Source organism: Ramularia collo-cygni (assembly GCF_900074925.1).
Source record: "Ramularia collo-cygni strain URUG2 genome assembly, contig: RCC_scaffold30, whole genome shotgun sequence".
Classification (NCBI taxonomy): domain Eukaryota; kingdom Fungi; phylum Ascomycota; class Dothideomycetes; order Mycosphaerellales; family Mycosphaerellaceae; genus Ramularia; species Ramularia collo-cygni.
The window spans coordinates 31,936-52,471 of NW_019716284.1; the positions used below are offsets into that span (position 1 = coordinate 31,936).

At 51.4% G+C, this 20,536-nt stretch overlaps 7 protein-coding genes; 4 read left to right on the forward strand and 3 right to left on the reverse strand.

The window, feature by feature from the left end:
• Positions 1-4,214: 4,214 nt before the first annotated feature.
• Positions 4,215-6,626, reverse strand: RCC_11379 (probable MUS-25 Rad54 homolog MUS-25; the record flags this gene model as incomplete). The annotated part of the gene is made up of 1 exon (XM_023776600.1): positions 4,215-6,626. One exon carries the CDS (start codon positions 6,624-6,626, stop codon positions 4,215-4,217), a length of 2,412 nt encoding a protein of 803 aa, XP_023632368.1.
• A 1,408-nt stretch (positions 6,627-8,034) lies between these two features.
• Positions 8,035-9,525, forward strand: RCC_11380 (uncharacterized protein; the record flags this gene model as incomplete). Its single annotated transcript, XM_023776601.1, has 1 exon — positions 8,035-9,525. One exon carries the CDS (start codon positions 8,035-8,037, stop codon positions 9,523-9,525), a length of 1,491 nt encoding a protein of 496 aa, XP_023632369.1.
• A 1,096-nt stretch (positions 9,526-10,621) lies between these two features.
• RCC_11381 (uncharacterized protein) lies at positions 10,622-11,257 on the reverse strand (the record flags this gene model as incomplete). The annotated part of the gene is made up of 1 exon (XM_023776602.1): positions 10,622-11,257. One exon carries the CDS (start codon positions 11,255-11,257, stop codon positions 10,622-10,624), a length of 636 nt encoding a protein of 211 aa, XP_023632370.1.
• A 1,674-nt stretch (positions 11,258-12,931) lies between these two features.
• On the forward strand, positions 12,932-13,690 carry RCC_11382 (related to COQ9 Protein required for the biosynthesis of coenzyme Q; the record flags this gene model as incomplete). Its single annotated transcript, XM_023776603.1, has 1 exon — positions 12,932-13,690. The coding sequence occupies one exon, from the start codon at positions 12,932-12,934 to the stop codon at positions 13,688-13,690; it is 759 nt and encodes a 252-aa protein (XP_023632371.1).
• A 1,443-nt stretch (positions 13,691-15,133) lies between these two features.
• Positions 15,134-16,276, forward strand: RCC_11383 (uncharacterized protein; the record flags this gene model as incomplete). Its single annotated transcript, XM_023776604.1, has 1 exon — positions 15,134-16,276. One exon carries the CDS (start codon positions 15,134-15,136, stop codon positions 16,274-16,276), a length of 1,143 nt encoding a protein of 380 aa, XP_023632372.1.
• An 853-nt stretch (positions 16,277-17,129) lies between these two features.
• RCC_11384 (uncharacterized protein) lies at positions 17,130-17,793 on the forward strand (the record flags this gene model as incomplete). XM_023776605.1 has 3 exons in its annotated part: positions 17,130-17,294; positions 17,357-17,577; positions 17,640-17,793. 3 exons carry the CDS (start codon positions 17,130-17,132, stop codon positions 17,791-17,793), a joined length of 540 nt encoding a protein of 179 aa, XP_023632373.1.
• A 619-nt stretch (positions 17,794-18,412) lies between these two features.
• RCC_11385 (probable MFS monosaccharide transporter (Hxt8)) lies at positions 18,413-20,003 on the reverse strand (the record flags this gene model as incomplete). XM_023776606.1 has 3 exons in its annotated part: positions 18,413-18,672; positions 18,729-19,864; positions 19,915-20,003. The coding sequence occupies 3 exons, from the start codon at positions 20,001-20,003 to the stop codon at positions 18,413-18,415; spliced, it is 1,485 nt and encodes a 494-aa protein (XP_023632374.1).
• Between the last annotated feature and the right edge of the window lie 533 nt (positions 20,004-20,536).

Genomic DNA, 20,536 nt, shown 5'->3' on the forward strand with positions numbered 1-20,536 from the left:
TAGTCCTAGCGAGCTCCTACTCGTCGGATGCGATCTTAGCCGAGATCTTGTCGACTACGGCGTCTAGGCGGTCGATACTCGAGGTAACGTAAGGACGGCCGAGTCGAGTACACTCGCTACAAGCTATAATAGAGAAATCGGACACGAAGATATAAGAGCGACTACGGGAGTAGCAATAGTCGTAAGGCGTCGGGGGGAAATAAGGGTTTTCGAGTATTCTAGCGATACGGCGACGACGTGTTTTAGAAGCAAAGGAAGCCATCTTGCTAAGAGAAGATAACGGTAGAGGTCCCGACCTATATAAGCTTCGGGGCGAAGCTAGACTAGAAGGGGGATAGTGTTACGGTTCGACCCGTAGGGAACTACAGCTACTTATTTTAGGCGAAGAAGGATTAGAGTAATTAGGATAATTAGAATAATTAGAGTAATTAGGACGATTAGAGTAATTAGAGTAATTAAGGTAAGCAGAGTAAGCAGAGGCGATTAGCTTACTCGAACTGCTTAGGCTTAGCACGAGCTTAGGGATAGGTATATAGTAGATAGTAGTCTATAGTAGATAGGAGCCTCGTGCTCAACTTAATTTATTGTATTTACATATACTATTAAAACCTTTACCTTCACTTCGAGAGAACAGACAGTACCTTAGAACATACCCTACGTTATAAAAACGAAGCAAGGATTTAACACCTCCCTATATCTTAACGACAGCGATAATATAGGTGTAACTTCTACGTTAAACTATCCTTCGTACGAGCGGACGGCTTCTTATTATATACGTTCGAAACGCTATTTATTACGTACTCGAAGGTAGCAAGATTAGTAAAGGATTAAGGATAGTAGGTATAGAATAATAGGCTCCGTAAAGCGACAGTTTAATCCGTAATCTAGTAGTGTTTTATATAGCGTAAGGACATAATAATAAGGATAAGAAGGATAARAAGGATAAGATAAAAGGATAATACTTACGCTCTTATATATATAGGTTACTAGATGTAGCTAATAGTAAGCAGATGTAGTAAAGGTTAAGGTAGAGCCCTTAGAGCCTTAGTAAACCTTCTGAAATGAACATAAAAACGATAATATTGCTATATAGGGCTCTGAAATGCTGCTTACTAGCTAATATTAGTGACAGCACTATTACCGGACCGAAGCGGCCTTGGTAGCTCAAACGCCAACTTTCCGGACAACCATAATAAATCAGTGATGGCCCTGAGACGGGCGCAGGAGTATAAACAATGGGACTGACTAAGACCTCGGCCAGCGGCGTTGACGGTGCGATTGTTTCCCTTCTCCTTCTCCTTCAGAATCGGGCCCCTTCCTGCATCGAAGAAATTGACACAGGTGAGACTCGTCACAGCTTTCACTCCTAGCAACTACAATCTATACCACAGATGTCATATCATATATGACACTTTGTCAATCTTGTCAAGATTGTGTAGGGAGATGATTGTTTCCGACGTAAATTTGGAGCTCTGAAGACCAATCAGCATGCGAACGGCTGAGTCAGCGGCAACTTCACTATTGGACATGCCCGTCACAACGATCTCTCCTCCATCGATAGCAAAAGGGCGGAATGCATCGGTTTGCGATATGAAATCGCGCTGACCTGCGGCGCACTTCCTGAGCGGGCCCTACCGACACAATCCATTGCTGCCTCCGAGTGGAGTCCTGGTCAATCAGGCGATGTTCATCCATCCCATCTTACGGTAGCAAAATACATATACAGCTTCCCCAGGATGTTCCGTCCTCAACATCACCCGGGCACCTCACCTGGGCACCTCTCGTGATCCACGCAACCTTCCATCATGTCCGGAAGTCTTGAAATCCTATATATCCCCGTTTGAAAACTCACTGCTTTGAAACCTTCCTACCATGGCCAAGACTGAGAAAGACCAGCCCGGTTGGCGGCTGCAAGGCATTTAAGCCATGTACGGTGGTGTGACCCGTATGAAGGGACGATAAAGTATTCCGCCTTGGAGCGTGGCTATGGGACAGCCCGCCAGGATTGTGAAGAAGGTCACTCCTCTTGATCCCGTGGAGAAWGGCACTCCTCTACATGCCGTGGAAAATGATGTGCTTCCTATTGTCGACTCTCCGCTTATACCGGATGTCGAGAACATGCACGGTGATAAGTGATATGCCGGAGAATGCCTTTCCAGAGCCGTGCGAAAGTCGGCAGAGTCATGCTTAGGGTTAGGGTTGTGGTAGTGTAGTAGCATCGGCTACGCTACTTCATAAATCTTGAGGGATTGGAAGCCATCAATACGTAAGGGTTTAATACATTGGGAATTACACTCCGCGTTAACATCATCGCAGCGCATCTAATCCCGTCTTCAAGGGAAAGGTCTTTTTGCGCGAAGTGCTTGATCAACTGCAAGCGGAACAAGCCTGTTTATCCGGGCCACCACAGACAGAACGAGTATGGGGATCACAGAGTAGGTTATAACATRTACGGTCTTTCCTGGGGCGGTGCTCTGCCAGCTTCAAGCATATGCCGTCTCACAGGTTACACTTTCACTGAGCCGAAGGCCCGATCTGATGTGATGGTGCTTTCACGACCACAACTCACTATTCCTTACCAGAAACCGTCCAGTGCATCAGCACCATATCATTTGAGCAGGAATAATGGCGGGGAAGATCGAAACGTACGGCTTTTGGCTCTCACAAGCCACATATAGGCTTCGCGTAGTACGTACACCGAAGAGCATTGTCTTAGCCCGTTTTAATCTATCTCAAGGCGATGAATCTCAAAAGAATCATGTACAAAGAGATCCCGATCGATCTTGATGCTGGAGAGCAACCTCGCGATGAGTTTCGAAAGGTCAGTCCGGTGGAAAGTGCACCCGCCATGATGATAGACGGTCAGGATGGCAAAGAGCCTCTGACAGTGAGTGTATCGCAAGATGAGCCATTGGTGGCGATGAGATACACCAGATTCATCAGAACTTCGTCGGTCACAGTAACGATCGCTGAACCCTCATGCCAGCAATCCCTTGCAATGCTAGAGTACCTCAAAGAGATCCGTCCAACACCATCCCTCCCCCCCTCAAACCCTCTAGATTGAGTCCGGGTACGCTCATTATCATCAATTGCAATCTCAGACCCCATAAATCATCACAATCCATCTCGTCTCAGAATCTCATCGGCTTCCCTCTCAAGCATCCACTAATCCTCCCCAGAGTCCACCATTACCTCACCACAAACGCTGGCTTCTCCCCAAGACAATGGCAAGACTGGCAGACGCACTGATTCACCACCGCCATTAAAGGTTTCGAATCAAGACTCGAGGGTGACAGTCGAATGGGGAAGTTCTGCCATGGAGCTCTCCCTTCCATCGCGGATATTTGCTTGGCGGGTTTGATCCAAGACACCGGAGCGTTTGAGACTTTAAGTCGAGAGCATCCCATCCGTTGAGTCGATTGTGGCGAGATTTGAAGCGTTGCTGCTTTTGAGAAGGCGAAAGCTGTTTGTCAGGTGGAGTTCCCGGGATGGGAAAGTAATAAGCAGCTTCACATCTTCAAGGGGTTCGGGCGATTCTTTCATGATGCATGTATGGTCAACGTGCCTCATCTCGACTAGCAACCTTGGCTCACAGGGCAGCACCGTAAAGTTCGTGGCGTAAAGCAACTACGTTAAGAGGGGGAAAGCCAGTAGGAGAGAAAGAGAGGCTGCACTCATCGTGGTGAATATGGCCCTTCATAACAATGCCGACTGTCAATCGATCCCGCAATTTGGAGTGTAGGGCTGCTTAGAACGAGGATTGTAGCATGATCACTCATTTCGTTTTCTTTGAGAAATGCTTCGTCGGCCGAACTCATGTCGCCGGTGCAAAGAGACCGTTCCACCAAAACATGATCTCGTCTGGCCTTTCACTCTGCGCCTCGCTTGGTCGTCGGAATCCCTCGATTTGAAAGTCCCTCGTATGCGCACCAACAGCCATTGCTTGAGAACTGATTCCATGCAAGATCATACTTTGTGATGACTGTCGCGCAGGGGAATGCTTCTTACATGCACGTCGGCAATCACGAGTTCCTTGGATACGATGACTGAGAACATGTGGAAACGAGTGTCGGCAGCGAGACTGCTTCCAAGCRGCATGCGATGCAGCACTTGCTCTCCTTCGTGGCACTCCGCGCCTCCAGTCAACCTATTCTATACATCATTCGCGCATCGTAATTCGTAAGATTGGTCCAAACCAATTCCCCGCTCTCTCTCTAATGACTGATATACTGAAACACGGCGCTGACATCCTTCTCTTCGATCTCTTGCCTCAACAACTGATCTTCAATCCTGCACAGAGGACCGTCCTTGCCCTCATTGATGAAGTGATTCCAAGTGCTGGTGTCTCCGTAGAGCATGGCAGGTGCTTTGATGAACTGCCTCCCCTGCTTGCATCGCTTGCACTTGAATGTATCATGCGTATCGCTGGTTGTACCGGCTCTGTACTGGAACAGCTCGCGTAGGGAGTCGAGAGTGAAGTGACGCTCGACATCTTCCGCGGCATCGACAACACAAGATGAGAGCGACTGTTTGTGTGACTGCCGCTGAAAGACCTTTTCCTCGATTGTGCCAGTCGCGATGAAGCGGTAGACGAAGCAGTCCTTCTTCTGGCCATCACGCCATACACGGGCCAAAGCTTGCTGATCGGCGGCAGGGTTCCAGTCAGGATCAAACAAGACCAAGCGATTGGCGCCGATCAGGTTCAGACCGCAACCTCCAGCCTTGGAAGAGAGAAGGAACACAAACTCGTTGCCATCGGGGTCGTTGAACTTGTCGACCAACTTCTGGCGTTTGTTCACAACCATGGTGCCGTCCAGACGCAGACAGCCATAGTTGCGGTTCTTGCAAAGCCTTTCAAACACGTCTAGTGTTTGTGTATAGTTCGAGATGAGCACAATCTTGTCATTGGTTTCTTTGCGGATGCGCGCGAGCATGCGGTCAAGGACTTGCATCTTGCCAGAATACCATGGCTTGATGTCTCGGTCTCGACCACGCAGATCCTTCGGCACATAGTCGTCCGGGAAATGCTTTTCGCAACCTGGCAGGTCTTCGGGAAGATTGAGCAGATCCGGATGATTACAGAGCTTCTTGAGCAGCCCAATCGCTTTGAGAGGTTGACTACCCTTGCCACGAAGCAAACTCTGAATCTCTGGTGACTTGACGAAGTAGTTGTATAGATCGAGTTGGAATGGTGCCAGGTTGCAGAACACAACGTGTTCGTACTTTACCGGCAGGTACTTTGAGAGGATGTCGTTGGTGCGTCGGATGATGAACTTGTTCACCAGCAGGAGAAGCTCTTTCAATCTTTCGTTGCCCTTGAGCTGGTCCGCATCCGTTCCAGATGCATCACGTCCACGCATGATTGGCAATTCGAATTTCTTCCTGAAATCTAGCCGCGTTCCGAGATAACCTGGATTGGCGAATGAAAGCAGGGCAAAGTATTCGGAAAGATCATTCTGGATGGGCGTTCCGGAGAGAATGACTCGCTTGCGGACCTCTAGTCGATTCAAGGCCTCGTACGTTTGACTTTCGCCATTCTTCAGACGATGGCCTTCGTCGCAAAGCATGAGCCCGATGGGCGTGCGCAAGATGTCGACGTACATTCGCAAGGTCTCGTACGACACGATGAGCACAGGCCTGGTCACGGCGCGGCCGGTCGCACTGGCCCAGCTTCTCATCTGCTGCTCTATTACGCTCTTCGTCTCTTTGCCGTCCACGGCAAAAGCATTGGGTGCATCCTTACCCAGCCACTTGACGAGTTCATTGGCCCAGTTGCGGACCAAGCTCGAAGGACATGCAATYACGCACTTTTCGATCGTGCCCTTGTTTCCCTCGGGGGATTGTTTGAGTAGAGTCCACATGAGGGCAATACATTGTAGCGTCTTGCCCAAGCCCATTTCATCGGCCATGATGCAGCCTTGAGCGTTTTCATCAATCAGACCAGTCGTACAACGGTACATGAACTTGACGCCTTCGACTTGATGCGGGCGAAGCACCYTTGCAAGTACCGGGTCAATGACAACCGGTACCTTGGGACGCTCGGTGTCAACTTCCTTCTTGATCCCCAGGATCTCTGCCAAGCTCTTGTGCATAATGGGCTCGTTCATCTTTGGCGTGCTGGCGGGTACATCTGCGCTGCCATCTTCCAATGTCTTGGGCGGCTCCTTACCATCCACAGTCGGATCGTAGAGAACAATGGCGAACTCATCACATGGATCGTGCAGCGGCCCCGCCACCATTGCTAGGCCGCGACGCAGTCCTAAACATGGCGGTGGTCGCTTTGACTGGTATGAGGTCGTGTCCTTGTTCTGGAAAGGCACTATGAACCGCGCCCGAAAGGCCGCGCTCCTRTCCTTGGGCGGGAACACCGGAAAACGATTGGCGTCGCGAGTGGAGAGCGCGAGCCGGTCCTCGTTGGTGTACGGTTTGTCCCCTTCCTCAACACTACCGTCGCCTCCAGAATAGTCCACCTTGCGGCGCTTTCGAGTGGGCTTCTCCGATGCTCTTGTCGGCGTGTTGGTCCCGGGACACTTGAAAGGCTTGATCAATTTATCTGCCGACTGTGGCGTGCCGCCGTAGAGACGTCCGCGCACTTTGACGAGCGGCGCAGCATTCTCCTTATCCATGGCGGTGGCGGCGGTGGGGACAACCCAGGCCGGATGGTGAAAGAGGTGTCGTGAAAGATGGATGTTAGGTTGCCACCAACAAGTCGCGACAGACGGACGCGTTGCCGAATTTCAGGCAAATCGCGAAACACGAAGCGAGCCACGTGACGGGCCGACCAACTTCACACTGCCCGACCCTTTCTCCTCTGCCCTCTCGACGTCTCAACGTCTCGTCGGGATATCATGGCAATTGAACATCCGGCAAACACGCCAAGACAGACTTGAATGAGCCATGGAGCAGGCTCAAGCAGCCTCGCTCAATGAGGTCGGTGATCTGTTGCAGTCCGCTACATTTGTAGGGGATACCTAGGCCGTCGTGGGTGCTGCCGCTCCCTCCTCCTCATCCATCGGGCTGCAATCACATCTCGCTGACCCAAGATCGCCACTACGCAATTGACCCCGCGACTACCCCATTGCAACAGCGATCAAGCGTCAATGATGATGCAGCCCGCTGAATTCTCATTGCTCATATCCCACGACACGACACGACCTGAGATGACTTGGTGCATCACCTCCGCGGTGGCTGATGTAACAGCCTTGCATGCTACCGGAACCAGATCACCCGTGGCTTCCCATAGTCCCGTTCTAGCAACATGCACATTACCACCTATACCAGGATGGCACATGACGCCGGTCGCCAATCTACCAGCGACGGTCCACGGTCTATCGTCAAGCGATGACCCGCAGGTGACCTACTACCAACCGCCTACGCTACACTGCATCTCGATGCTCATCTCCCACCACCAACTCCTAGCCTCTCACCAGCAGCGGATTGTGATCTAGCGCTGGATACTCTAATAGACTTTCCTCACCCCGCCGAATGGGGCCACAAAAGTAGCCCTACCGGTATTCGACGGCGGGCTGCGCAAGGCGGCGTCGGCTTCGAACACGAGAATGACGAGGGCAATGCCACACTACCCTGTGCTGTCACGGGCGGGCATCTGCAGCACCATCCTAGCCTTACCGCCAATGCAACATCCCTGGCGAGCCTCAGATTCGCCGAACTGCACTCTGAGACAATCCAGACTCGGTCGAATGCCGGGTGAACTAGGGTCGTCAACCTCGACAGGCCTCGTGGAAAGTGAGGTGGGACCAGCTCCATGTTTACTCGTTGATCGCAGCCTGATCCCGCAGTCAAAACATTCGCGACATCACCACGCCGATGTCGCTTAAACACACTGAACTCCATGATCGAGACGGCCAACCAATGCCAGCAGGGTAAGCCTCAACGACATGGAAGCTTTCTGCAGCTTGTAAGTTAACACGCCTCGTTTGCTTCAGCTGTCGACCAGATGATGAGATATGACCGCCGCCGGCCGACAATCTTGCACGCGATGATCGGTTCTGTTGGCATTATTGCTTAAGGTTCATGGTTGCATCGAGCGGGTGGTCCAGGTTCCCGTCTACCCTTCGTCTTCCGTCCGCGAGCCTATCTGGAAATCGTGGCTCCTTGCAAGTCGCAAACCTTCTAGCAAACCTTCTAGTTCTTACTTCCACCATGAGCAATAGCACAGCCCCCGCCCAGCCCATAAGGGTACGATCGACTTGCGACGTGTGCCTCGATGCCAAAGTTCGTTGCTCACGGGACCGCCCAGCTTGCCGCCGATGTCTACACCATGGCCGCGACTGCGTGTACAGCAATAAACGCCGTCTCGGACGGCCTCGAGGAACCACAAGCAGACCTCGTGCCGCGTCCTCGTCGACGGCCTCTGCGGGACCGTACACCAACCTCTCGCCGGACGAGACAGGACATCCGATGAGCACATCTCACATGAGTGGTAACTTTGGYGCGTTTTCGAACAGCCTTCCCTTGGAGTCCATCTCTCCATTCGCTCAGCAACAAATGGCTCCCGCCAACATAGGCTCCAGCGAGTATCCTTTCTACCCTACTTGGCAGGCAGGATTTGATCACGATGCGAGCGTGCCGGCCTTTCCCGCTCCCGATTCTTCAAGGTCGGCGCAGGTTGCCTCGCGTCTCGATCATGTTCAGCATGCCAACTTTGGAGGTGCTTACACGGGTTATGATCTCGGCTCATTCAATATTGACACAAATCCACCTCCTTTAGTCCACAGCACAAGTAACAATGGTCTGGCCAGTCATGTGGGATCTTCACCTGAATCCGCCCAAGACACAGAGTATCCATTTTCAACGATGCTGTTGAGACCAGTGTACAGCAATCTCGACAATGGCCAAAGGATTTTGCTGCCAGTGATGTCTGCAGGTCTGACACCCACCGATACCCCTCCAACCACGTCCGCGACAAATACGCATGTGCCCGCATTCTGCTCTTGTTACAGCGACATTCTACAAAGACTATCGGATTTGAAGGACAATAATTCCGGAGTGTCAACATCGGAGCTGGATCAGATCATGGAGCTGGAACAGGACATCAGGATACAGATACTGGCCATGGTCCGATGTGAACTCTGCCTTTTTGAGCGACCTCGCGCTCTTCTGCTTGTTGGCGTTGTTCTTGAAAGCGTGCTAGACCTCTTGGAGTGTGCCTGTGTCACCGACACCCCGATCAATACAAGCGAGCATGTGAGGCGTCCACCGATGCTCACGCACACGAGCAGCAGTGGCTCTAGTTCGTCTTACAACTCCAATCATTTGTACGAGATACCCACACTGAACGCGACGAACCCAAACGTCCAATACAATGTCTGCTCGAGCGAAAAAGCTGCACAACTCCGACATCTTGTTCGCACTCGGCTGTATGAGGTCTTGGGACTCACCCGGCATCTGCACGAACACGTGCAGCGCTGTCGATCCTGGGCGTCAAATTTTGCGGCGGCCGATACAACGATGGCGGAAATTGGCAATCGAGTTTGCGCATTGATGAGTCGACTGGAAGGCTGATGCGAGGGAGCACTTTCACGACAATCGGCACTTGCTTTTGATGTCTTGTCTTCACAAGAGCCGGCATGAGGCTTCGAATCGATCGCATCCACACCACTCGGTAGACGAGACCACAAGCACTGCACTTCAGCAAGTCGGATATTTAAATCCATCGAATACTTAATTTCGGACCAGAGAGCAACATGGCAGACCGCCTACGAATTCAAATGGGACTGAATCGAAAGCGGACCTACGCCCTTTGCATGCTGTTCTCGCCTAGATTGGCCGGCAGCCTTGTCGAAATTGCAGGCCTCTAAGCTACGCGTCCCCCTCACTCGCAGGATGCGACGCTGCACTTGTTCCTTTTTGCGCTGCCATGCAGATTGTATACCACCTAGCTGCTACTGATATTGTTGGCTTCAGCGCTGCTGTGCTTGGCGACCTTCACTTTGTTGTCGCCATCTGTTTGTGTAACTGCTACTCGCGAGCGTTACACTGGACGAGTGATTCCCTTTCTCAAGTCTGGGAGTACAGCTTCAAACCTGCCACCGCTTTCATCGCCGGTGGCAGCACCACAATGTTCGCTCGCTTCCTGGCTCTGTCGGATTTTGGATTCGTCGCTGCGCGCTGCAATACCRCCCAGTGGGCTAATCGCCCCAACCATTTCTTTCATCCTGCGCTGCATGCGTAGCCACTCTTTCCAAGCGAAACCTCAGGTGGCGGCTGCGCATGCACTTTCATCACCCATCAAGGCGCCCTGGAGCGCACGTATTCACGGCAGCATTTTCTTCACAGTGCAGAAATCGACAGAGGCAGGAAGTTCACTACATGAAGTATACGAGAGAAACAACATAGTTGGAGCGTAGATGTAGTGCTCTCACTGGCCTGCACACTAGTGTCCAGCAACATCATAGCTCCTTCATCTGACAGTGTGCATGAACTTCCAATCAAAGCTGCGCAAAATCGCATTCCAACCTCAGCGGACGTCTGCAAGCTATCTCCAAGATCGAAAAGTTTGCGAAGCACAATCTCCACCAGTCTTCACAGTGATGCCGACTTTCCAACGCAAGTCAGCTGCTCGGTCGCGTCCATTTCTTCGTTCCCCGAGCGTTGCTTTCTACTCACAATCATCAAATGACTCTCCAAGGCACAGAAGCAAGCCATCTGCCATCTCAACCAGATCCCGCACCTTCCTCGATTCCAGAAACCCACTCAAAGCGTCGAAATCCATTTCCAACTCTTCTTCGGCATGCCTTGACCCAATGTCACAAATTATGATCTTCTCTCTTACGATCAACAGCTTCTTCTCCAAGCTTCGGATACCACAAGGCTTGTTGTCTGTAGAATCAACTCGTGTACAGCAGAGTCCAGCATCTCTGACTTTCGAAATAGCTGCATCAACGCGACCGGCGAGAGAGGCGTATGTTTTGAACGGATGCTCAGCAGGCACAAAAAGCACTTCGCGAGTCGTGATGTATGCTGCAACAGCAAGAGGTAGCGCGCTTACGTGAACGACAACGTTCTTCCCAAGTCCACAAAGCGGGCGAAGTAAACGCCTGAGCTCGATCGTATCCATCTCCTTGGCTGCAAGAAATGTGGTGTGGAGACAAGGCGACGGCGGAGCTTGGATGCTCCCAGTATCGTCGAGGAACTCAACATTCAGGGTTCGAAAAGCGCCAGAGACTTGCCACAGCGCCGACAAAGCTGCGAGAATCTGATGCACTTGATTGAATTGTTCTGCCATGAGCTGCATCTTTAGAAGCCCTTTGTCACGATTGGCTCGGAGGACGATCTGCAACGTCGCGTTTGAGATCTTGCTGAGCACTGGAGGGAGGCTGTTGTATAGTCCCCACGCGGGAGTGACGGCGTCGGTGCTGGAAGATGCGAGAATCGGTGTTTGACATCTGCCAATATGGAGTGTAGTATCTGTGATATAATCACGGGACTTCAGTGCCGTCGCTACAATTGTGAGGCGGAGGTTGGTTTGGTGTACAGCACTGGTCTAGCTTCGCCACAGATCTCTTTGCTTGTCGCTAGGATTTGCGGGAATAGGCGCTTCGGGCTGTTGGGGTCTTTTCGCTCCAGGAGCTCATCGTAGATGGCGAGGCGAAGCTCAGTGGCTAAATCCAGGAAGCGGAATGAGGCTGTGCTGACCAGGTTGGCAGACAGCGGCTGGGAGTTTGCGACCGAGCCACGAGCTTCCTTACAGTCTGGTCGGAATGTATGCGGTCCTCGGGAGCGGTCTCCTCGTCGAACTCCATCATGATATCCCGGCCTCACTTTCGCCACTGCAGTGGCCATTTAGCGGATGCTGTACCGCCAATTGTATCGTGCTGATGAGGAGCGACTGCTCGCAGTAAGACGACAAGGACAATAGTGACATGGCCATTGTGATTGATTGGTTCGCTAGGATATCGGTCGTGTTTGGGCGGGGTTGGTGTTGCAGTGAATGAGTTGGAGGCGGGCGATCTCCGAGTTCAGGGTGACGGTATGGTCAACATATTTCATGCCCTTTGTTAACTTTGCCATCTGAGCATCACTTTGCAGCGATTCGAGGCGAGACCAGAACCGAGATACTGTATTCAGTCATATCGCGCGGGCAACCCCGGTGGAGATTGCTCTGTTGGAATACCTCGACAAACTCATGTTCTGTACCTCCCACCACCGATCTAACGGTTGAGTTGTGGAGAGTGAATGAAGAGAGCCTTTTCATCCTCCCAATATCTTGTATCTTGTATGTCTTGAAACAAGGCGAAAAGCAACGTGTGAATTGGAGTGAGGAGATGTGAATGGTAGTGAAGTGGAGAGGTAAGAGAGGAGATGATCATAGAGGGAAGCCCGTGAACTCTGGGTGGAAGAGGAAGCTGAGAAGACAATGTTCCGACATGGCCCATAGGTTGCTTGTCTGAGAGACTGCAAAGTCGTGCTTCCACGCAAGGTCGAATGAGCATGCATACCTTATTGCGTAGTTGATACCAACCTCAGTACCCTGATCTAATATACGAACGTCGTAGGTCCGGCTCGCAGAGTATGCAATACAGACAGCTTTTAAGCTCATGCTCTTTCTTTGGAAATGGTCGGGTTCGGAGGCTCTCGCGTGGAGAAACCTTCACCGTGGCACGAGACGAGGCCTTGCATGAATGGCAGGCCTCTCATAGAGTCAACACGTACGTTGCTTCCTTGTCTGGCTCTCCTGAGCTCTCCTCGAGTCTCCGCGACCGTGGCGCGGCATGTTATAAGTTAGAGTTGGGAAACAGTCGGAGGAGCAGCAGAATTGGCGAGGAAACAATTCTTAAATGTGTGCACCCAGTAGCTTCGGCCTCCTCTCCACCAATCGCGGCGCCGTCTTGTGCTTCTACTTCCGCTCCATCACACCTCACGTCTGCCATTGAGAGCRTCATCGACGTCTGTTTGACCGAATCCCATCATGTACGGTTCCAGCATGGCCCTCCGCTCTATCCTTCGCACACCGCCGGCCCTCCGCCCACTCCTCCTACAGCAGCAGCAACGATCCCTGTACCACTCCTACGAGCATGCTTCGCCTCCGCCATACCGCGAACCCGAAGCACAGATCCTAGCCTCCGCTCTGGATCATGTCCCTGTTCACGGCTTTACCGCTGATGCCCTTACACTCGGTGTCCGCTCCGCTGGATATCCCGACATCTCCACGTCCGCGCTCTTCCCCAAAGGTGCCTTCTCCATTGTGCTCTACCATCTCGTCACCCAACGCCTGGCCCTTAAAGATCGTGTACAGTTCCCTGCCGACCAGGGCGTTGGACGTAAGGTTCGTGCCTTGACACTTGCTCGTCTGCGTGCAAATGCCGAGCCCAACATTCTTCCCCACTGGCAGCAAGGGCTTGGTCTGATGAGCTTGGCGGAGAACATCCCCACTTCACTGAAAGAGCTGGCGAAGTTGAGCGATGAGATCTGGTTCCTGGCAGGAGATACCAGTGTCGATTCGAGTTGGTACACCAAGCGTGCGAGCTTGAGTGCGGTGTATGCAGCGGCCGAGATATTCCAGACGACAGACCAGAGCACCGAGTTTCGGGACACGGAGGCATTCTTGGATCGAAGGCTCGATGAGGTGCGGACGTTGGGCGGTGCCGTGGGAAATACGCTCGAGTGGGCGGCGTTCCAGGGCGCGGGATTCGTGCACTTGGCGAGGAGCAAGGGCGTGAGGATATGAGGGGTTGGTGGTGTGGATGTCGTTGAGCTGCAAGACTCTCGACTGGAGCGCGGCCGGAAGTTGCGGCGAGAAAATCGCAAAGGCAAGAAACATGAAGAAAATGGCAAATGGCATTCCCTTCCATTCCTCAATCTCGACCAATGACCGCCCATCATCCACCAAGTGACACCGCCCGTGGCAGGACCTCCGACATCATCGCAAGCAAAGCAGCTGTGAAAGACGAGAATGAAAGTTGAGGCGGAGATGCACAAGGTATCTTCCACGCAGACATCGAGAATGTCATCCACCGGACGATTTGCCACTCCTCCATCACTACCATGATACTCATCCCGAAAAATCGGTCACAGGCCAACATATACGGCGCGCTAGCTCCTGTTCACAGCACCAGCAAGGTCTAAGTGCCCAACAGCCATTCCTCTCCAATCATTTCCAGATCCGATCGCAGGTCACGCTACAAGATCTTGGGGCGATGCTATGAGATCTTGGGTCATGATGCACGTGGTTCTACAAATATCAAGGCTGACACCAGTCAAAGGGCGGAATTCTGGTAAAGAGCATCACGCTAGCTCAAGTCCAACGCGCCAGCATAGTATAACTGGCAAAGGGACTGCGCTGGCCTATCGATTTTGTCGGGTAGCTTTGTGGGGATCTTCGAGCGTAGTCATCAGCATCAGGCACGGACGTGGTGGCCAGTGGTTGTGATGCGCTGGAACTTCCCGCACGAGCTCAGATCAGATCTGTTTGGTCATCGCTCGGCAAAGTGCGGCTTGCAGTGGGCACGGAAGTCCATTGGAGCAAGCAAAACTTCGAAAATCAAAGAGTTTGGCAATCYGACAGGACAATGGAAGAAGGGCAGGTTGATCGATGCCGAGATCTCGAGATTGGAAGGCTTGCAGGGTGGCAGAGACAGTGGAGATATCGTCCTTTCTGTGGCGGAGATGATTATTTATGCTCTTCGCGTAACGGACACACCCCAACCCGCAACTCGTGCAGGGAATGATTATCAGTATATCCCAAACCTCTCGTCAGGCACCATCTCTCGACCATTGAGCGGCGGAGCCATTATGACACTCAGCCCGGACATATTCTCCGGACACTGGCACGCCCATGTCTGCCACCCGCCCCCTGCTGCCTTCTATGCACAATTAATAGATACACACATCGAGTGGAGAACACATCCTCTACTTGCTTCATTTGCAGCGAGAATCTGCTGATTCAGACCAGTTCACGTTCTTTGACCGCAAATACCGCACAGAGAGACCTCGTCGTAGTCCTCTGACAACGCCGGTCTCTCGATTCKCTGAGCTTACTAAGCTTAAAGAAAGCTGAGCTCAATCGTGTGTGGCTACCGGTGGATGCAATAGCCAAGTTTGATTGTCCGTCATCGCACAATCAACATCTGCCTGGAGCGTTCTGCATCGACTTGATCATCACACTACAATCATGGCCTCTACTCAATCACCAAATGAATGTCAGACCGTCGCGCACAAAGATGAAACCCCTCCGCGGACTGGTCTCATGACGCTCCCTGCGGAGTTGCGCTTGATGATATACGAGCATCTGCTAAACCGTGGACGCGACGACCACACGGAAGCCCACCCGCAAATTCTAGCAACTTGCACACTGATTCGACAGGAAGCGGATCCGATACTATACAACAGCATAACATTCGTTATTTGCCAGATCCGATCCCTTCATAAATCCATGGTTGTCTGCCCTCTCGACAAGATCGCAAGGCGTATCGACAACATAACATCTGAAAATATCTGGTCCGCATTCGAGTACTTTCAGGAAAAGATGCACCTACTGCGGAAATTCAGCAGCATCTCGATCATGCTGCCTGCTTCGATAAGAGATTTTTGCAGGACGACTGAACGGCCACCGGCTGAGGGACTGCTCTACATTTTGGGGTCTTTGCTGGTGGACGGAGCTTTGAAGGAGTTGACCTTGACTTTTTCCCAACCAGCAATTGACTTCCATGGGATTTGGGTCTCTAATCATAAAGTCGTGAAAGACTTCGCATTTAAAGCACCGCTGTTCAGTCCGCAAGTCCGTATCATCTGCTMGGGCTTTACTGTCCCGATGAGAGATTGTATGGTTCACGCAGCGCAGCAAAATCGGGCCGTCATTCGGAAAAACGTCCTTCGGCCATGGGCGGAAAGTAAAGAGCAACTTCGCCAACTCATCTTATTGTTGAACGAGGTGGAGATGATGGAGCCCTCATTTTTTAGAGCAGCACAGGATGACATTGAAATGGTGGAACGAGACCATTGCACGCCCTGTCCGTCACTGTGCGTCGCATCCGATGGAAGAATCACGATATCACGCCGCGGTGAGGTCGCTTTGGAGGCATCGCTCTCGATGTTATCTGCTTTGCTTTGCTCTCCCGAGGTTCGGCGTCTGGAAGCGTTGGCGTTAGAGGAGCTGGCTGCTAGACGAGTATCAAGGTCGACGTCCTCTGCTTGGTTTGGGGAATGTGGCACATGGTTTAGTGTCACTCTGTGGACGAGGGAGGCATTGAAGATATTGCTTGGGTTCTGCCGGACATGCTACGATACGATGCTTGGACACAAGTATCGAGGGTAGAACTGGAGCGCAAGCGAGTCCACTGCTTCTCAAGACGCGGTCGTCCGATGGGCAGCAATGGGCATGGACGAAGATGGACGATTAGCTCAAGGWCGAAGACCGGCTTTGCAACCATCTCTTTCAGTCAGTTCAGCGCATAAATTGGTGCCTGTGTCGACGTTGATGTTAGATGCTCGGCATGCGGACCGAGAGCGAGAATGGTCAGCTCACCCATCACAGGATGTGAAAGTTGAGGCGATATCTTGGCAATGATGGACAGGCGAGTCAGCAAAGCTCCTTCTGGGATGAATGAAGCTCAACGGACAGGAGGCAACGATACGATACGATCTTTGTACGAGTGATACGGTGGTGCGCATTCGGAACGCATGCGATGGCGGTACCTTCCTTTCCATGTCTTGGCATGAATCGGGCTCGGATTCGCATTCGGATTTCCCAACATACAGCGTCTCGACGCAGCGGAGGACCTTCCTCTCCATCCGGACCGCTCTGTCCTGCAACGAGATTGGCTGTAACACGTCTTTTGCTGGGAATGTCGGGAATTGCAAGGTCTTCCGATGCGTCAAGACGTTGTACGCAATACAAACAGCTGCTGCGAAGATACGCGTTCCAGGCGTCGTGCTATGATAATGCGCATACGTATGATGCTATTCAAGATACTCACATATATCACGCTATCCCCGACTTACTTTTCGCCTCAAATATTCTGCGTGATTCCAAAAGCCGCAGCATCAGCGTTCTCACTCTATCAATCCCTCACAGCAATCTACACATTGGTACGACTAGTCCATCGACGAGGTGAAGCCACATTCGAGACAACGAGCACACACGAATCAGTCCCTGGTCTACTGCAAATATGAGCGTCTGGAACTCAAACTTCTGGAATTTATTCGACGCTCGATACAAGAAAGCAACTTGGATCGTTTTGATTGTCCTTATACAGGTAGTCATTGCCCTCACAGTACCACGTTTATTCCTGAAGGGGCCGAAGACTCGATCTACCTTCATGTCCCTCGGCATGGTATGATAACTCTTTGCAATACACAACCCCACTACTTCCGATTCCGAATTGACATTCAATAGGGTGCCAAATCTCTCATCTTTATCGCTTACGAGGTCTCCACTGAGTATTTTCACAAGCTCCAACGATGGAGAAGCTACAAAGCAAACACCATTCTCAATGGTCTAGATATCGCTTTCTGGGGAGCTGTGGCTTTCCTCAACCTTCAAGCCAACATTACCAGCTGCAGTGGAGTGAGCTGTTACCTAGGATGGGCGATCGTTGGTATTGCGTTGGTTGTCAAGTGAGTCTCCACATCTTTCCAATCCTTGCTTTGAGAATCATCTGATGGATAAATCTCCATAGTCAAGTCTACATCTTCGCTTTCATCATGTGCTGGCGGGAATGGAAGGGTCTCACGGGAAGTCATCGATCACTGCATCAGGAGGAAGCTCTTGGGAAGTTATCGAGCAACTCCTCTAGCATTCCGATGCAGACCACCAAGACTACGTTTGAATGAGTAGCACCGCTCGAGCCGAGATCTGATGAAGACTAGTGGCTAGTGCAGACTACGATGAGTTTGAATGTCCCTCATGAACTGCGTGATAGGAGGTATAGAGGGGTTGATGTGGGAGGACGAATCCATGCCACGAGTTGGTAAGAGTTTCACAATGAATGCGGAGATGTAAAAGCAATGATGCTCCCAAGAGCTTTGTGCTAGCTGTTACCTTTAATCTCATGCGATCAATAAGACGCATCATTCGAATCTAGGCACTCTTATAGAGGACCATATCCACCAAGCTTTAGCTTTCGAACGAACGGCCAACCAGTATGAACTCGGTGATATGCTTACATGCTGGTGATTTTATGATATGGCGTGCTCGGTCTGAGCAGCATGGTGTTGGACTGATGTTCGCGACGAGTTAACATGCGCTAACACAGTCTTATAATTGATAGTGCTCATCGAATGTCATTAACATGCCCCGAAACTCTAGTATCATAACTTGTCATTAAACGTCGGATTCTTGCTGCCGGAAGCTCGCAATGCTTCTCATCACGCCAACACGCAATTTTAAAGGCCAAACTGCATCACTCATCAATTCGGTCCAATTACCAGTTCCCAGCCACCGGCCAGTTGCTCACCCAATCTTCTCCTCGAACATCTCCGTACGTGCGCTTGTCGCTTTGCCACCCAAGGCTGCAAACTCAGCGCCAGGTTCGGTTTCTGCCAGAGTAAGAACCCGATCTCCAAAGGCCGAAGCGACTTCTTCCAGCGTCTTGCCCGTCGTTTCGGGAAAGTAGAAGTATGCAATAACAAGGAAAAAGGTCGTGCAACCCACGAACACATAATAGTAGTTCTCATGAATGGTAGCAAACGCACTTGGACCCGCTTCGGTGACTACAAGCGAGGTCAGTGTTATTCTTGAAATCATCAAGCCATTGACCAGAACTTACTCCCAACATTGACGATGAAGTGACATGCCGCTGATATACCTCCAATCCTACTCCTCAATGCCATGGGAAGGATCTCAACGCTATACAGCCAGCTCGAGCTGTTCAGCGTGCCGTATTGGACGACAGCATAGAGGTATATCCCGAGCACGGCAAAGCCTTTTCCAACGTTGTTGTCCGTGTGTTGAAATTCGCGTTGCATCACAGCGCAGTAGATCAAAATGAGTATGACACCGGTCATTCCGGTGAGCAACATCTTGCGCCGTCCCCATTGGTCCAGGAGGAATCGAGTCGTGAGAACATTGGATATGAATGCCGCGGTTCCATAAACACCGGCCAGGGCCAAGATTGTTTTTCGCGGAATTCCCAGCGCCTTGAAAAGAATGGTCTGATAATACTGAAGAACGTTGACGCCCGTTAAGGAAGTCATCGTCGTCACAGCTATCGAAGCCAATGCTCTGTGCTTGAACAATCTGAAGATCTCCTTAATCGACTTCACCTCCCTGTCCTGCTCGAACTCGATCTGTGCCCGCATCAATGCAAACTCTTCTTCAGTTTGATACGAGTGCAAGTCCCGTCGGATTTTGCTGAACTCAACTCGGGCTTGTTCCAATCTGCCGTTCCGTATAAGCTGGCGAGGGGAGTCGGGCATGAACGTAGACAAGCCAATGAACATCACGATACCCCAGGGGATCTGTATGGCCAGAGGTAATCTCCACTGCACAGGACCATACGGTGCCTCACCACAGGCGAAGCCCACCCAATTCGAAACCATAGTCCCGAACGTGATTCCACATCCGGAGATACCACCAATCATGCCTCTTTGGTGTGGTGCTGCAATCTCYGAGAGGTAGATGGGGACTGTACTGATCATCCCGCCCACAGCAGTACCAGCCAAAGCTCTGCCGGCCAGGAACATTCCCATGTTTACCGCAGCGGTCTGTATGGTCACGCCAATTGTAACGATTACGCACAGCATCTGCATGAAGCGAATGCGACCCATCCGGTCCCCGATGAAAGTCTGAAGAAGGGCTCCCACCGCTTCGCCTGCGATGTATACGGAAACGACTGCTCCAGTCAAGCCATTAGATGGATGTCCCATGTATTCTACCCAGCTTTCGTGTGCGATGGTAGTCGTTCTGGGACGTGTGTCAGTAATGAGGTATATAAGATGATCAGAGATACATACGCGATCCCGGTATCGAATCCGAAGAAGAATGTCCCAATCGCAGCAAACATGGCGATGCAAACCGTATACCAACTGTCCGGTCTAGCCATGGTTCCGGATTGGAGTTGAAGGATAGGTACGGATCCACGATTGGGGAGGAAGCCATGGAGTGACAGTGGAATAACATCTTTTGTTGGAATCTTGGGGTCGTCATCTTGCGAGTCACGAAGCTCCTGGGTGTGGTCAGGATAGAGCGGTCTGAGAACCCTGTATCATGCTTTTCCATGGGTGGACGATGTATCTCAAATGATTGGTGGCAAGGTCCTGCACGACGGCACTAATGAGAGCGTTACGCTCTCACACTATAGAGCGCACATCTTCGGTGAGAGCCGCGTAGATCCTCTGTCAAAAGTTGTGTGTGATGATGTGGAAAAGAAACAAGGCAGGGATTGCTGGTATAAATCGTCTTCTAGCGCAAAGCTTGTGACCGAGGGTTGTTGGTGATTTTGATTTTACTTGGGATTTTCTTAATCAAGTTTTTAGTTTCCCTAAGAATATACATTTTATTAGGAGGGGACGTACAAAAAATGTTCGGTCGGAGTGAAAATGTGGGGGCGGAGAGAATTGGCGGAGAAAAGAAGGG